General features: G+C 41.0%; 1 protein-coding gene and 1 pseudogene across 3 annotated transcripts in view; both read right to left on the bottom strand.

Moving 5' to 3' along the window:
• Nucleotides 1-468: 468 nt before the first annotated feature.
• LOC106534880 (transcription factor CP2 pseudogene) lies at nt 469-1,198 on the bottom strand (annotated as a pseudogene).
• A 1,996-nt stretch (nt 1,199-3,194) lies between these two features.
• The window catches only part of pou6f1 (POU class 6 homeobox 1), a 16,629-nt gene continuing 2,045 nt past the window's right edge, over nt 3,195-17,778 (bottom strand). For 2 of the 3 annotated variants that reach the window (XM_014031656.1, XM_014031654.1), the window contains 10 exons: nt 16,419-16,507; nt 12,098-12,275; nt 11,844-11,980; nt 11,452-11,677; nt 11,119-11,348; nt 10,905-11,033; nt 9,152-9,385; nt 8,892-9,027; nt 8,636-8,804; nt 3,195-6,486 (listed from right to left, as the gene is read on the bottom strand). In XM_014031656.1, coding sequence (XP_013887110.1) covers nt 6,144-6,486; nt 8,636-8,804; nt 8,892-9,027; nt 9,152-9,385; nt 10,905-11,033; nt 11,119-11,348; nt 11,452-11,677; nt 11,844-11,980; nt 12,098-12,275; nt 16,419-16,472 — 1,836 coding nt within the window. In that variant the 5' untranslated portion in view covers nt 16,473-16,507 and the 3' untranslated portion in view covers nt 3,195-6,143. Of the gene's footprint in view, nt 6,487-8,635; nt 8,805-8,891; nt 9,028-9,151; nt 9,386-10,904; nt 11,034-11,118; nt 11,349-11,451; nt 11,678-11,843; nt 11,981-12,097; nt 12,276-15,843; nt 15,924-16,418; nt 16,508-17,778 lie in introns of those variants that run through there. The other variant, XM_014031657.1, reaches the window with a different exon arrangement.

Raw genomic sequence — 17,778 nt, 5'->3', positions numbered from 1 at the left:
GAATTTAGTGGAGACGGGTCATTTTGACCCGGAGGACAAAGGGTGTATACAGAAAATGAGGACAACAGGAGGGTTAAATACACTAACCTCACTCATTTGTAACAATTAAGGCAAAAATGTAATTAATTCAGAAAATTTTTTCAGGACCCCACTTTGGGCCCCGACCCCAACTTTGGGAAATACTGCAGTACAGTGTACCAAATAAAATAAAATAAAGGATTTTGCTACTATGGAAAGAAATTTATCTCTGATTTTTCAAACGTTGCAAACACTAGTTCTAAAAGTCCCCATCTTGTTAAACGTCTACAACAAAACTGAATCCAATAGTCAATAAAGTCTGTTTTTAAAGCAATATTAATTTCAAGGTTATGCAGTTCAAAAGGTTAATTAAAAACTCTAAAATCTGACAAGCTTATTTTTTAAAAATAAAATATGTTCTAACAAGGTTCATCTGAACTTAAAGCGTACCTCATACTGTAAGCTCCAGCTCCAAGTTCCTGCCCGATGCCGGAGAGACTGGCATCAAAGTCCTGGGCCAGACCGGACTCGATCACCTCATCTGTGAGGGGCAGCTTGAGGGCCCACGCCATGCCGGTGATGGTCGGTGACGACGCGCTGATTTGACCACTTCACCTGTTTCTCACAACATGGAGACATTTAAAGGGCAAGCGTGTGCCATTAGAGATCATCTATCCACGTCTCGTTCCAGAGAGATAACATGAGGAGTGAACGCGTCAGTGGCAGGTTTCTGCTCTGAAAGGTGCAACGAGACGAGGATAAAACTGGGACATTACGCACTTCTCCGTGCGTCCTACTTGTTTGTTTTTTAAGCACACTGCATGCTCTAACTAAAGATGCAAAATCTTACCTTTTGATTTAAAAAAAAGAAAGTCTTTTCTTTACTCCGAGCCAGTGTCATGCCATGATCATGATGCCGAGATCATGATTTGGCCAGATGTAAAATAAACATGTCGAGCTAAGCGCTTGTTTTACGAAGGATATTTGTCCTGTTTTATCTCAGCTCCTGGCTGTTTACCTGATCGCTGTATTGCTGCTAAACGTAAAAAGTATTAAAAAAATAAATCAAGCACCTTGTTTATTCTTAATATAATGCCTTTTGTTTATCTCTTTTCGTCGGAAAAGGAGACTGCCGTCATTTCCGGGTTGCGCTCTTCTTCTGTGGCGCCATGTCTGTGGCAAACATAAAGGCAGGAAATGCTCATTACTGCCACCTATTGCTACGAAGACGAAAACTACAGGGGGCTCTCAGAGCACAAACTCCCTCCAAGACCTGAGGGTCACTCACGCTGAAGATTCAGATCACAAAAAATAAATAATTTGTTTTATGTGACAATCTCAACATTTCCCGAAAAGGTCGTTAAAATCTGTTTAGAACTTTTTGAGCTTTGTGCACACAAATACAGACAAAATACCAGCTACTGAAGACATAACCTCCTTGGCATATTATTAAATTGTCATATTATATCAAAAAAGAAAAAAATTGTATAGGTCTTCTGGACGGGTTCTTCTCTAATGAAACGTTTCGTCTCCCCTCTAAGAGACTTCTTCAGTCTGAGAGTTTCAGGCAAAATTCAGGCTTTTAAGCCCTGCCTCCATGTGACTGATACTCACATTGGCTATCGTTGACACCTAATTAACACTTATTGTTAACAGGGGGTGGAGTGATACTGGCAATGGCAGCGCTGTAGGAGGGGGACAACTGAAAACTGAGGCCTCCACCTCTGTTTAATGATGGACGGTCTTTCTTCACAAAAATGGCTTCTTTTACTCCTCTCTCAAACCAACGTTCCTCTCTATCAAGAATGAGAACATCCTCATCTCTGAAAGAGTGACCGCTGGCCTGTAAATGAGTGAAAACTGCAGAGTTCTGGCCATTAGATGTAGCTCGTCTGTGTTGGGACATTCTTTTGAACAGTGGCTGCTTTGTTTCCCCGATGTATAACTGGTCGCAGTCCTCCTGGCACTTAGCAGCATATACAACATTGCTCTGTTTGTGCCGGGGCACCGGATCTTTTTTATCACTCCACCCCCTGTTAACAATAAGTGTTAATTAGGTGTCAACGATAGCCATGTGATGTGAGTATCAGTCACATGGAGGCAGGGCTTAAAAGCCTGAATTTTGCCTGAAACTCTCAGACTGAAGAAGTTTCTTGGAAGAGAGACGAAACGTTTCATTAAAGAAGAACCCGTCCAGAAGACCTACACGTTTTTCTTTTTGATTTTTTTACCTTTTTTATAGGACATGTCATATTACAGTATGTTAACATTTATTTTAATTGGTCGACAAATAAGCCTTTCTGTCAAAAACTTCAGAATAAAGGTAGAGACACTGTAAAAGTTAAAGAAGCTTTGATGTACCGATAAAAAAGAAAAATACTCTCTGCAGTAAATCATTGTAAAATTATTTCTTATTATTTAGACTCTACAACCAGCACTGCTCCCAACAAACACAATGAGTATTCATGCTTGTTTGCACAGTAACCAACGCTGTTTCTCAGTCAGTACCTAAATAACAATCTTGTTGTTATTGCACATCTATTTTCTGTATTGTGAATGTCTGCCATTTACAATATATTTTACACGTGCACATTATGCACACTACTGGAAATGACAATTTGACTCAACTGCATACTTCATTATTTATCTGCACAGTATTGTTTTTTATTTTTTATTGTCATATACAGTATTTTGTTTATTAATTTAAATTTTTATTGTTATTTCTATTCTATTAACACTACTACTATTCTATTGGTGCATAGCAGTATGTTGTTTTTTGTGAACGGATGCTGTTGTTACACCTGAATTTCCCCTCCGCGGGCCAACAAAGGCTGCTTCTATTCTATTCTATTTACATTTGTAATGGAAACTACAATACAATATACAATATAAAATACAAAAATATTACATTAGCTTTTTGGTCAGCTGACATTTATTCTCTCTTTATTGCAAAGGTTTTTCAGAAACATTTCTGTTGTTATTACATTTGTAATAACAGGACTATTGATTGAACCTGCTCAGTAAATAAACATGTATTGTGTATTTTCAGCATTACAGTATAAATTAATACACTACAGAAACTGAATTCCTCAAAGTTTCAGGAAAAAATGTTTTCCTTTAACCATTCCAATAAAACTATTAACTATTAGTTTTACAATTATATTAATACACAAAGACATGGTTAATAAAACATGTTTATTTTCTGACAGAAAAAAATGACAAAACATTGTTATTTGTTTCACAAATCTTGTCACTTGTCTGCTTTGCAGAACAATATGAATATTGGCTTTATTTTATTTTTCTATGAATTGTTCCTCTTTTCCTCCACTGGATAACTGAGTAAATTAAACACCATTATTGTCTTCAGTTGTTTTAAACCTATTTAGCTCTAATATTACTCCAATAATGGCCTGATGTCTTTCAAAAAACAAATATAAGGCAGCGCACTTAATTAAAAATTTAACGTATTTTTACAAATTCAAGACATTTTTGCTATTAATGCATATCAATTTTTCATATTCTGTACTCATTTACATTCAGTCTGCATAAAAAGTCAATAATAAAGTGACAAATTTTGTCAGTACTGCTACAATTGACAAAGCCTCTTACTGATCAAGGCCAATAAATGCAAACCTTTGATTAACTTTACACAAAAAACAAAAACATGTCACTGAACACAACCAAAACCTAAACTGGATGTAAACCATTTAAACCTTTTCACTTTCCCTGCTTTCACTAAAGTGCAAACAAATCTTTAGAAAGTTGCAAAACAAAAAGCAATTSCCAAAGTTTGTCTCCAGTTGAAAATAACTTCATATCACAAAGTGTCCACTAACTTATCCAAACTGAAAACCATAACACAACATTTCTTCACTTAATTACACCTGTTAAGTCCTATAAACAGTTTGAATGATTCTAAGCTTAATAAGAACATGTAGAGAAACGCTACCGTTCATGAGACTAAATGAAGCTGATTTAAATCCTTATTCTTTATGAAACTCTGTAAGTAAAAAGCCTCATTGTCAGGTTAGAAAGGAAAGCGTCAAAATGGTTTCATTAAAAAAAAAGAAAAAATACTCTGAGCATAAAACGCACATAAAATAAAGTCTAAAAAAACTAAGACAAATTGGAGTTTTCACACATCATGTGGCACCCACACTGAGATTTAGAATATCAGTTCATAAAAAAAATGTCCCCACAATGTTAAATCAAATTATTAAAAACTCAGACAAAATAAAAAAAAAACGCAGCGTTAGTTGGAGAAGACGTGGCGGTGTTTGGAGCGTCAGATTTAACTCTTCCTGTGGACACAAGTTCACACAGCTATAAAAAAGTGAATAATACATAATAAGAATAATAATACATAATAAGARGGAATAACTGTAGAGTTTGAACTCATCTTTATGATTATCCACTGAGAAATACCAAAATGATGATTGTCCCTCAGCTCTAGGGCTTAAAAAGGATCTATCAAGCCTTATGCCTGTCTGCACTGCTGCTCTTTCTGTAAAAGTACTACTTAGATATGAAATAAACAAGAGTCTGGATTAAATACATTACCTTAAAAATAGGTTGAAATCAATATGTCTGTCTGTGTGTGTGTGTGTGTGGGGGGGGGGGTAGCTTGTAAAAATCTGAAACATCTTAAACCTGTGAGATTTAAAAGGACCATGCAGTATAACTGGGTAAGCACCACAGGAGTGATGTTCACATTTACAACTATAGAACTAGGGCTGGGCGATAATTCAATAACTAGACATATATCACGACAGATACGTGTTCAATGTGAATAAAAAACACGTCTGATATATTATYGATAATTTCACTTGGTATTACTGTAACTGCTAACGGTTGACAACTTTCTGATTAAATAATCTAGGATTTTTCAGYTAAACACCAGGAAAGCTAAGATGCATCTTCAAAATAAAAGTTTCAAGCTGTTAATGGATGACAAATCCCCGCTTAAAAAAATAATAATAAATTGCTCACGCTTTATTTTGTACGGAAGCCAAAAGCGGCCAGTTTTTGCATGTAATTATTTTCCATGGTTTTCTTGTGATTTCTCGTCACGAAATAACGAGGACCATTTTCTCGAGAGAATGAGTTAATTTCCAGATGGTTTTCCGCTCTTCAGAAAACATGGAGACAGCCTGGTCCCCCTCAGCTGGTCATCGATGAAGTTTACTATTTATTTATTTATTTATTTAACCAGGCAAATCTGGTTTAATATAATGTACAGAATTTTGTGTCATTTGTGTATCAATACACAGAGTGAAACTGTGATTTGTTTTGTCTTCTACATATAACTTTCATATCAGCACTCATCATTTAAAGAGACGGCTGGCCCGACTGCAGATCAGCAGGAGGTTACACAGTGATCCTGCTGATATAATAAACTTTATCGGTGACCATCTGAGGTGATCGGGCCGTCTCCATGATTATTGAATGATGCACAGAAAATCATAACTTGTTATCTGGAGAAAACCATTGTGAAATAATTATATGTTGAAGACGTCCSCACTCGGCTTCTGTAATTTTGAAATGTGTAAACCGGGAGGTTTCTCTTCCTCTTGTCGGCACATTCGAGCGATATAGCGCTAGCTTGCTGGACCAGTCCACCACCGTTAATATGAAATTAATTTTTGATTTAGGATCCTTCACACTGAAATGAGGCATCTAAATTCTGAAGAGGGTGTCAAAAACACCTCAAAAGCTAAAAGCCTGCAGCTGAACAAGGTAAACCAGCAAAAAACGTGGAAAAACGAGCAGATTAAAAATGAAGGAGAAAAAACGGCATGGAGTGAAAAGAGAAAATGAGTGCAACAACTCGAGAGGAAACTGTGGATAAAAGAGAAAAGGTCACATCACCACTATGGCAGATATTTTAAGTTCAACAAGAGTCAGACCGATGTCTAAAACAAACCAATAATTATCAATATCGCCCAGCCCTACGTAGAACACAAATCTTTCATAATACATGTCATTTCCTTCTTGAATTACTTTCTTTCAACCTTAATGTGATGAACTCTGAACTCAATCTGCATCTGTGCTGCTGCATTACACACTCCGATTCCTAAAAGTACAAAGCGTGAGTGGAGGAGAAATGTCCCAGAATGAGGTCGCTGTTAAACCTGGAAGACATTGATCTTGCTGGTGTTTTTCAGCGTCTGTCGTCGGTTGCAGAACCACACTCGTACAACCTCCCTGTCGTAGTTCAGTTCTCTGGCGATCTCTGTGATCTCCTGGCCCGTGGGTAAGGCGTTCTTCTCAAAGTAGGAGTTCAGCACTTCGATGGCCTGCGGCGTGAAGCTGGTGCGCCGCTTGCGCTTTTTGGATGGCTCGCCTCCGACGAACTCCATCAGATTCTGCTGGCCTTTCTGGTTCCAGTGCTCAGCCTCGGCCAGCCACTTCTCCAACACGGGCTTCAGCTTCTGAGCGCTCTTAGGGGTGATGTCCAGCTTTTCAAACCTGGTGACAAAGAGAACAATTTTACGTACCGTGGCTCCATTAAGAGAGAAAAACTAGACGATCTTCAAAGAAAGCTTGAGGGGTGCCAAACTCCAACATCATTTGGGGCTTTTTTTGGTTAAAAAAATCTAAACTGACAAAATGTTGCTGTTTTAATGTCCAAGAACTTTAATCACACCGAGATCAAAATGTTAAATCTGATGGCAGTGAATGGATACAATGGAAAATTGGAAATCTTAAGGCCCTGTCACTCCAGACAACTTATGAAACATGTTTTATGTCTAAATTGCTAATAAGTCATATTTGATCAATTTGTTTACACTATGAACACACCGTAACGAAGCTTCTTGTTGATTTTTTAAATTCCATCTTCATTGTAGATGTCTTTAAGATGTTCATAAGTTGTCTAGTGCGACAGGGCCTTTACAGTAGTGCGAAACACTTAAAAAAAGGCAAAAATCCCTAAGATTTGATGTACAACCTATAGTGTAAAAACTGTTAAAACATGGAGTTAAACATTTGAAAAGGTTTAGACAACCAATAAGTCAAAAACCTTTGATAAAATAATATACATATCAAAATTCCAGTTCAGTCAAGTGTTGCTGCGGAGGTTAGAGACGACAAGCCTATGATTGGTAGATTGCAGGTTCAAATCCAATAGATCTGGGTGGCAGTGGTGGGATGTAACAAAGTACAAGTACTTTGTTGCTGTACTTAAGTACATTTTTCATGTATTTGTACTTTACTTAAGTAGATCTCATCATGGGTACTTTTGACTTTTACTCCACTACATTTTACATTATAGTTGTGGGGTTGCGTTGATCCAAGCAACTGTACAATATCGCGTGGACATCGGGAGGCAGTTCCCCTGGATTGGCAGACCAGGGTGGTGGTCTCCTTACTTAAAAAGGGGGACTGCAGAGTGTGTTCCAACTATAAGGGGATCACACTTCTGAGCCTCCCTGGTAAGGTCTATTCAGGGGTCCTGGAGAGGAGGGTCCATCGGATAGTCGAATCTCGGACTCAGGAAGAGCAGTGTGGTTTTCATCCAGGTCGTGGAACAGCGGACCAGCTCTACACCCTCAGCAGGGTCCTGGAGGGTGCATGGTCTCTCACTGGAGCGGTTCACAGCCGAGTGTGAAGCGGCCGGAATGAGGATCAGTGCCTCCAAATCTGAGACCCTGGTCTTGAGCCGGAAACTTGTAGGGTGCTGCCTCTAGGTCGGGGAGGAGGTCCTACCCCAAGTGGAGGAGTTTAAGTATCTCAGGGTCTTGTTCACGAATGAGGGAAGAACGGAGTGAGAGATCGACAGGCGGCTTGGTGCTGTATCTGCAGTGATGCGGGCGCTGTACCAGTCTGTCGTGGTGAAGAGAGAGCAGAGCCAGAAGGCGAAGCTCTCGGTTTACCGGTCGGTCTATGTTCCTACCCTCATCTATTGTCACAAGCTTTGGGTAGTGACCGAAAGAACGAGATCGCAGATACAAGCGGCCAAAATAAGTTTCCTCCGCAGGGTGTCTGGGCTCTGCTTTAGAGATAGGGTGAGAAGCTCAGTCATCCGGGAGGGACTCAGAGTAGAGCCGCTGCTCCTCCACGTCAAGAGGAGCCAGTTGAGGTGGTTCATCTGGTTAGGATGCCTCCTGGACGCCTCCCTGGTGAGGTGTTCTGGGCAYGTCCCACTGGGAGGAGGCCCAGAGGAAGACCCAGGACATTCTGGAGGGACTATGTTTCTCGGCTGGCCTGGGAACATCTTGGGATTCCCCCAGACGAGCTGGCCCAAGTGGCTGGGGAGAGGGAAGTCTGGGTCTCTTTGCTTAGKCTGCTGCCCCCACRACCCGACCCGGGATAAGCATCAGAAAACGGACGGACGGACGGATCATTACCATAATTAATATTAGTTCCAATTGATTCCCATGAAATATTTTCCAGCTTTGGAAATTCCTGGACTTCTGTGTGGATAGTTTTTAGTACAAACAGGACTTTTCACAGGTAGATTTAGTTTGAAATGCCAGAATGAGAAAAGTTCACACATAGGAGCGTCTTTTACAGCTAAAGAGCACCATCCTGTGAAATGTTCCACATGTGCCTTTTTATGCAGAYGGATAAAGGTGTGATATGGGGGGGAGGGATAAAGGAAGATGGGGTGATTTACCTGCAGATGGCAGACTGGCTGTAAGCCGGACCCTCTGTTGCTGTGAGCGCCTGCCCTACTTGTGTCTGAGTGAGACCCAAGGACAGCCGTCGGATCTTAAAATTCTTGGCAAACTCTCGGATTTCTTCCAAATTAATGCCTTCCTCACTGCTGACTGTCTGCTGGGGTTCTGCAAATGTGAGGCGTCGAGTTAAAAATATCTACCTACTTCAAACGAATCTCTSACAGGGGGAGGGAGGGGGGAGGGGGTACGTACTGCTAACGAGCTGGCCCACTTTTGCGATGTCTCCACAGGTGATAGGAGCTGTTGGGGAGAGTGTGGTCGGGCTCTTCAGCACAGATGGCTGTGGTGCGATGACGACTGGTGACTGAGTTACTGTTGTCACTGAGGGCTGGGAGAAAACAGATAGCAGTCAACACCCTGAGAAGTAATCTGTTATGATCCAAAAGGACAATAAGCATCAAGCTCAAAGTGAATTCGTAGTATCAACTTCCTGAATCAGATTTCCCTCCTACCTGTGTGTTTGTTTTGTTCAGTGTCGGAGGAGAGCTGGTTTTCGGCAGAACKGCTGCAGAAGTTACGACAGCAGCAGGTCCGTTCCCCACGGCAGCAATGATTTGACCCTGCGTGTTGAGGAGCAGCTGCGGGGTGACGGTCTGGACCTGGAGACCCTGGAGGGGCAGAGTGGGAGTCGCAGCCCCTCCGGCCAGAGAGGCTGGGTTCACTAACAATGGGAGAGTTCCTATGACCTGTTAGGATTGTTAAAATAATTTAAAAAACAAATACATTCAGACAAAGCACGCACAGATCTGATCGGTAAATAAAACCTCACATAAATATTTTAAATGAAAACATGTCCATTAGACATGTTCATCGTAAAATAATTAATGGGAAACTTTTGATTTCTGAACTCAGTTTATAAATAAATGAAATTAATTTAAACCAAAAAAGGCTTGTATTGACATTTTTAGCTGTGACTAAGAATTTGAATACAGTATAACAAGACTAAATGCTGTWATGAATATCAATAAAACAATGCAGATAATACAGCAGAACCTCTACTTATGAATTTAAATAATACCAACAGGTAATTTGTATGTTGAAAGMAAATATTTCCCATGAAAACATTTTGGAAGTTAAAAGAAATTGTTCCAATGTCAACCCACCCATTAACCTCTTAGCTCTCAAATAATTAAAAGTATGGAAGCCAAGTTCAGCCACTTTGAATAAAAAAAATAAGCTAGTGTTGAATAATAATAATGAGATGCTGAGTCGTCACTTTAAGATAGTACAGTAAAATATAAATATGACTTAGAGCAGGGCTTTGCAACATTTATGATCAAAAGAGCCATTTCTACTACTTGACGCATTAATAAAATGTGTCCAGAGCCGCAAAACATGCTACAACTGTGATTATCAACTGGTGGTCTGTGGGCCTTTTCAGGAACCTTTATGGCCAGTGGAGTTGACATTATAAAACAAAAAATATATATACTGTGAATTGTGTTATTTACAATTATTTTTACACATCAGGACAAATAAAAAGACCATATTCATGTAAACAAGAAAAATACTGTATATAGTTTATGACGAATTTCATAAAAACTAGTTTTTGGATTATTCAGGTATTTTTTTTATCTAATTCTTATTATTAAGTAGTCTTCATATTCTTTAAAAGGTAATTCTGACAGATTTGAGAGAAAGATCATAGAAAGATGTTGGATTATTTAAGTACATAACAGGCTAGCATGTTTTACATTTTGTGTTAATATTGATCATATATTTGCATACAAATTCATTTCTGTTGTGGGTATAAAAAACACACAAACAAAAAATATTCTGTTATGTTTGGCCACATTTTCAAAGAGCCACTGCAGAGGGACCAAAGAGCCACATGTGGCCCCAGAGCCGCAGGTTGCAGACCCCTGATTTAGAGGATCTTTTATTAGCTGTGGCAGAAATGAGCTTCCATATTTAAGGGCACAACTAATGCTAATATTAAAAGCAGACTGCAACCGATTTTTGAAAAAATGCATGAAAGCTTTATGATTGTACGATTGAACGTCATTATTGATGGTATATGTTTATTACATGTATCTTCTAATTAGCAACTATTTAACTGGGAGATCAATCATCTCATACTGCAGGGGTGTCCAACCTTTTTTGAACCAAGAGCTACTTTTGAAGTCGGCAGTTTGCCGAGAGCTGTATGTGCGTGTGTGTGTATGTGTACATTGCATAACAGCAGCAGTATGTTCTGGGGCCTACCTGTCCTTGGGCGTTGGTGATGATCTGGCTGGTGATGCCCGCCATGCTGGACATGGCGCTGCTGATGATGGGCGTGGAGGTCAGAGAACTGAGAAACTGAGGCTGCGCACCCAAAGAAGCAGCGTTAATCTGAGCAGAAACATCACAGCGTGTTTCAGAGAGCTGCAGGCAAAGTAAAAACACACGGGTGTGGGATGTGAGCGGGAAGCCTTACGATGGCGGGGTTGATGGACAGTCCCGCGGTCTGAAGCGCCGCCAAAGATATGTTAGACTGAGAGATGGTGGGGGCGGCAGAGGGCGCCTGAGCGCCGGTGACCTGTGTTTGTTGAGGGGGCACGTGCTGCACAGCGCTCTGCAGCGGCTGTAAGGAGGCCGTTTGAGGCTGGAAAACTGTCGGCGCGCTCGTCTGCAGCTGAGGCTGGACTGAACTCAGGACCGTCGCAGCTGGGAAAACACATGTTCACTCAGAGGAAAAAAAATCAAGCACTAGGTGATCGTATCTGTGGACAAAAGAGGTCAAATGAGCTGCAGAAACGTTGGGTTTTACCTTGAAGGCCGGCAAAGGGCAGTTTGAGGAGGTTTCCAGCCGGGTTGGCTGCGGTGAGACCAGGAAGAGTTGCAACACTAGTGGTTGGGAGAGTGAGAACGGCTAAGCCGCCCTGGCCACCAATAGAACCAGCCATGTTGAGGGGGATGAGCAGAGGCTGACCCAGTGACCCCGTCTGAGCCATCATACCCGTCATCAGAGTGGCCAGACCTTCCTGCGTCAGCACCTAGAGTAGCAGAGAGTTTTCATTGCTTGAATGATTTTTTTATTTATTTAATTAGGAATTATTCAAAAAACAAGCATCAAGGTTATTTGTTACATATTTTGTTCCAGCAGACATACTTTATTATGTAAGAAAGACACCTTATATGGAGAACAGGTGCAGTCATTACCTGGGGGCAGCCCTGGACGGTGATGGGCATGGCGGYCTGCGGCGGAGGCAGGGACACGCTGACGGGTATGGCGGGAGCCAGCGTTTGGACAGCAGGAGCCAGAGCGTCTACAGACACCAMCTGCTGCTCAGCCGTCCCTGCAGGAGCACAGCCAGCGTTGAGCTTTACGCACGGTTCCTGTGAAAGCTGGCTACGGCTCCGTCGGTCAGGAGCAACGAGTCGTCTGGGAGCGGTCATCTGCTACCGGGACTTACCTGCTTCCCCCGAGCTCTGTGGCACCACGGGGCTGCTGGCCTCAGCTCTGTCTGTGGGCTGAGCCGACCCCTCCTCGGCCTTGTGCTCGCTCTTTCCATCGGGGGCTGACAACGGCAGAGAGGCATCCACCTCTACTTCTAGTACCCGGATTGTTTCATGGCCAGACATGACAATGACCTGCAGTGGTGAGAAATAAATACTTTACTTTTCACCATTAAAGTAATGCTGACTCAGCAAACATTCATTCAGGACTTTTTGTATTTGTAACTTATACTTTTCAGATTATTTAGCTTTATTTGTTTGCATTTTCTTAAAAACAATTCATTGAGATCTTGTAAAATTATTTTAAAATGTGCTCTTTGAAATCTTCAGGAAAAAATAGTGACTWAATGCTGAGTCTATCAAAACAGCAGCTGAAAGCTAAAAAGAAAGCAAGTATGCTGAAGATACGCTCCTGTTCTGCTCATTTTAGCTTTTGTTTGTATTGTTCCTTCATCAATTCAGTTTTAGTTTCTCCAACACATTTCAGCAAAGTGATTCAGCACTCGGTTATTTTCTGTGGGAAATGCTAATTTTTCAAGTTTACACAATAAAAATATACGTCAGTGATTTAATACCCCTTGAACTTTGCCACTTTTTGTGATGTTACAACCACAAATATCAAAGATTTTACTAGGATTTTAAGTGACTAAGCGTCCTCAGTCCTGGTCCTCGAGGTCCACTATCTTGCATGTTTAGATGTTTCACTTGTATCTGAGTGTTGGGGCTCCTTGATACCAATGATACCAAGGTTAGTGGTAACTGTTCACAGATTTATTTTTGTTGTGTTTCGGCGCACTGGATTGTATCTAATTTGTTATAACCTTTTAAAAAAAATTGTATACATGTTTTTAACTTTTGAACTTTTTTATTATGTCTTTGTATGTATTTGTACCATGTACTTGCTGTAACACTAATTGCCMTTTTGGGATACGAATAAATCTGAACCTGAACCTGAACCTCTGCTTCAGCATACCTGAAATAAGTAAATGAGAGATTAAAAGGCCTCTGCAGAACTTGAAGACACGCTGAAGAGCAGAGAAAACACTAACACATGCAGGATAGTAGCCCTCAAGGATCAGGAAATTTGAGCATAATTGTGAAGTGAAATGAAAAAGAAAAACATGTTTTTATGTACTGATTTTTTTTTAAAAGCATGGAGGGCCTTTGTATTCAGACTTCTTTACTCTGATACGTCTAACTAAAATCCAACGCAGCTAACCTAAGTCACCGTTATGTGTCCCTTTGTCATTTGTATTAAGTGTCTGTTTAATTAACACATCCTCTGCTTTCAGACCTGACTGAATGAAGAGACTTGAAAAGGAACCAGCTCTGTCTGCTGGATGAGGAGAGACGAGAGGCTGACGGATTTGGCCTCATGTTTGTCCTGCGCTCCATCTTCATGCTCACTTCCTCTCCCTCCTTTGACTACAGATGTCAGCCTTGCACCATGTCACATTCGTTGGCTGTCTTTAGTCGGGTTTRGGGKTTACCAGCAGTCAGGAGCCTATTGTGCGAATCCAGGCTAAGGGATTAAGCTGGGATTCGGGTGTAAACCTGAATTAATTAAGCCTTGAATCGGTTGCATGGGAGGGGAAGCGCTTATGTTCTTAAGTGCTCTGAAACTAGCCTGGTCCTGACCAGGTTTAAAGTGGAGCTTATTTAATCTGTTCATGTTTCTGAGCAGTAGACAGTCACTTTACTGTAAACATCTTTGTCCAGATATCTCGGCTGAATTAAGCCTTGATTTATTTTCTCATAGGCAGTGATGCACAAGTGTCCATGGTCATTTATTCTGTGCAGCTATAGCCTGCTCCAGACCAGGCTGTGCTCAGGGTGATGAGCTGTGTTGCTTTTATATCAAACATCGTTTTGCATTGTAGCCAAAAAGTTTGGTTTCATCTGACCAGAACACCTTCTTCCACATGTTTGGTGTGTCTCCCAGGTGGCTTGTGGCAAACTTTAAACAAGACTTTTTATGGATTTCTTTGAGAAATGGCTTTCTTCTTGCCACTCTTCCATAAAGGCCAGATTTGTGCAGTGTACGACTGATGGTTGTCCTATGGACAGACTCTCCCACCTCAGCTGTAGATCTCTGCAGTTCATCCAGAGTGATCTTGGGCCTCTTGGCAGCATCTCTGATCAGTCTTCTCCTTGTTCCAGATGAAAGTTTAGGATGACAGCTGCTCACTTGAACAGATTGTCTGTAATTGACGCAGATTTTCCTTCATTTTGCAGGTTTGCAGACAKGTAAGTGTTTAGAGTAATCTAATGATTTTTTTAAAAAAACTCAGCTTCAAATCTATTTTCTCTCRGAGCCTGCAGGATGATAAAAACAATAAATAAAATGTCAGATAAAGTTAGAAATATGTTCACCGCTCTTCTCCCCTGTCCTCCCCCTCTCTGCTCTGCTATCTGCAGCTGATCGTCTCCTCACCCACTCACATCCCCACAGCCTCACGCACGTGAGAAAAAATGGACTTTAAAAAGTGAACCCCGACACATCCACACTGGCGAGGGGCGCGCCCTGCGAGTACCCAAAACGTGACTTTTGCTGTCGTGCTGTTGAAATGTCTCTTGTCGGGGAGGGGTCTTTTAGTCAGGGTCGTCTGAGGAGGAAGGAGATGGATGGAGATGCATGAACTTTTATTTAAGATTTAAGTTTTATATTTCACAGGTCCTCATGGCTCAGCAGCAGAAGCATAAATAATACTGTTAGGAAAGCTGAAGTCGATCTAAAATCTAAGTCTGATTATGAAGTGAAATTAAATATCTGACAGTGATCATTACACAATGGGGCTAAATTTTCTCACTTCACCATCTGTGTCACCAGCTTCCCGTCTCCAAAATGAGCGTACGCATGGGTCAGAGCCAAGTAGGGGTCTCTGCGGACGAGTGGGCGTGTCACAAGGAAAGGCGATTCTAAAGCGACACACCTGATTTGACGGACTTTGTTAAAGGGACACACCTGACTGGACAAGCAAAAAAAGGGCGATAGTGTACGGCACCGCTTTTTCTGGAGAACCCTACTTGGGTCACATTTCTCCTGGTTAACCTTAGTGTTGGGGTCAGGGTCAGGCTGTAAAGAGATCAAGCAGGATCTCAGGATACCATCATGTAGGACTCGTAGCCCACAGTGTTTATGCTTTTGACACGCCCACTCTTGTGACACGCCCACTTTGATTACGCAGATAACCCCTTCTCGTCAGAGCTGGCGTGAGGCACCGCACATTTTTTCGTCAAGTTTGGATTTTATAAATCACAACCTTTGCATGAAAAGTGGCGTACGCAAGTTTCTGGGCTCGTTTTGTGCRTAAACAAGCTTTATAAATCTGACCCCTGGTCCTTTGAAGTGAACTTGACTGTCAGCTTTTGCACAGTAATTAGCTCTCTTGCTACCATTAATGCAAGTATGCCCTGGTACCCATTTAACAGCAACGCTGTTATCTCTCCCCAGTAAAATACTGTTAAGTTTGAGGTGGTGTCTCAACAAAATATGAAAAAGTTCAAGAGGTATGAATAAATGTCCAAAGCATTGTATATTAGTTTGATCGGTTTGCATTCTGTGAGAAGGTAAAAAAGCGAAATGCAGACTTTTTAGCTGATGATTTGTGGCACAAAACAATGAAAGAGAGGCAGCAAACCAAGCGGGGCAGGAGGACAGGGTGCAGAGACACAACGCAGGAAGAGAGAGGCTGATGCCTACCTGGTCGTCTCTGGCAGGGATTTCAAAGTGCAGGATTTAAAATGGCTGAAAAAAGACTTCTGCTGTCAGACAGTGAATGGCTACGGAGGACAGAGAAGCCAAGCACATGTTAGGACTTGATGACCCAAAACAAAACAAATAAAAAAAGAACCACTTAAAAAGCGCATGAGTACACTGAAACAATGATTAGAGCACATCAACCAACAAGCAGCTCAAGCAACGCAGTCCTCAAAGCTCAGCTTTGCACAGCCGTGAAGAGAACTGCTCTGAATTGTTGACTATGTTTACACACACTGTAGTGAAAAAAATACTGTTAGTTTTTAAACAGCATGGCAGTTTCAAAACTTGCCAACTTTTACAAGCACAAAGCGGCGAGTATTATCGAGCAATAAAACACAGAAATTAGTGCTCTGAACAAAGAGCAGTACAGCGTTGAATCACTCTATTATGGTGGGCTAGGTTTTATACGGTAAGGTAGGTGGGAACAAAAAACAGACAAGAACTTGAAGGTGAGGTATGTCAGTGTCAAGAAGAGGAGGCCCTTTGCTGCTCTTTGACAAGCAGCTGAGTGTTACCTGCTCGTTGACAGTGAGTGGGGCATCTTTGGCAGGAAGGTCCTGGGAGTTCATGGCTGCACCACCACAGGCACGCTCTTCCTGGCATTCTGGGTGAACAAAAAGTGATTATGCAAATATTCCACTTTTCTAATTCTCTACGCAGCCTATTTAGATTTAAATAGATATTTCGGCCTTTTGAAGTCGGGCTTTGGTCTAAAAAGTATGAATGTTGAATAGATAACCTGCTGCTGATAGCTCATTGAATGGCCTCAGTCATCAACATATATTGGTGATTTGTTGACATATATTTGAATTGTTATACAGTATAACTAGAGACAGAATCAGAAGCCCAACGTTGAAGCAACAAAGAAAGCCCCCTAGTGGCTGGCTGCAGTACTACTTKTATGTGCAGGTCCTCCACGGAAGTCAAAGGAACATTTTAATTACATTTTGGGGCATATTGGGATGTTTCTCAACCTAAAAAATGTCTTCTTAATCCTTTTTTTTWACTTTTGATATATGCTTCAACTATTCAAGAGAAGAAGAGTGGGCAATAAGAGCATAAAAAAGAGCTGCTAAGAAACCAGATGTCAGTGAGTGCACATAAAAATGTACTTTTGGAGAAACGCTGATAACTGAGAATAAAACCGTGTTGAGAAACATCATCAGTCACTGTAGCACAGAGCATCAGTTAGCGTTTGGGTCAAAATTAAAAATAATACAGGCAGAAGTTTTGTTACACTTAATATGCCACCTGTGTGTTTAGTGCTCCTCTGGCAGCAACCATAAACCAGACATTTTGGCTTGCATATGCCTGCAGAGTTTACCATTTTAGTGTTTACTAAATTTCATATAAGCTACATATTGTTTTCTTGTTTACATGAATATGATCCTTCCTTTTATCACAAAGTATAATGATAATAATAAATGTTAAAATTCACTGTTTATTTTTTTTATATATATATAATGATGCCCATTCTGGCCAGAAAACCCTCATTTCAACAAACTCAAAATGGCCCACGGGCTACTAGCTGAAGAGCCAAGTTTAGCACGTTGTGGCTCCGGACACATTTTATTAATGAACCAAGGGGAGAAAACGTCTCTTTTGATTTTAAAGGTTGCAGGCCCCTGTCACTAAAGTTAAGCATTATAACGATATTTGCCAAAAATTCTGTGGGTTTTTCCAAAGACTAACAGCAATAAATAACTTAAATACAGCACTTCTGGTGGATACCGCGCCCGTCCGGTGACACTGGAAGAAAATAATTATGTTGTGGCCACAAGATAAAAACACAAGACCACGACTTAAAGCGTGGTCATGTGGAAAATTAATGGATGGTTTTGTGTTTAACTGTTCAAATGTGCACCTGTATTATTA

The sequence above is a fragment of the Austrofundulus limnaeus genome, unplaced genomic scaffold (assembly GCF_001266775.1).
Source record: "Austrofundulus limnaeus strain Quisiro unplaced genomic scaffold, Austrofundulus_limnaeus-1.0 Scaffold1296, whole genome shotgun sequence".
Lineage (NCBI taxonomy): Eukaryota > Metazoa > Chordata > Actinopteri > Cyprinodontiformes > Rivulidae > Austrofundulus > Austrofundulus limnaeus.
This window is presented reverse-complemented; position numbering and strand designations above follow the sequence as displayed.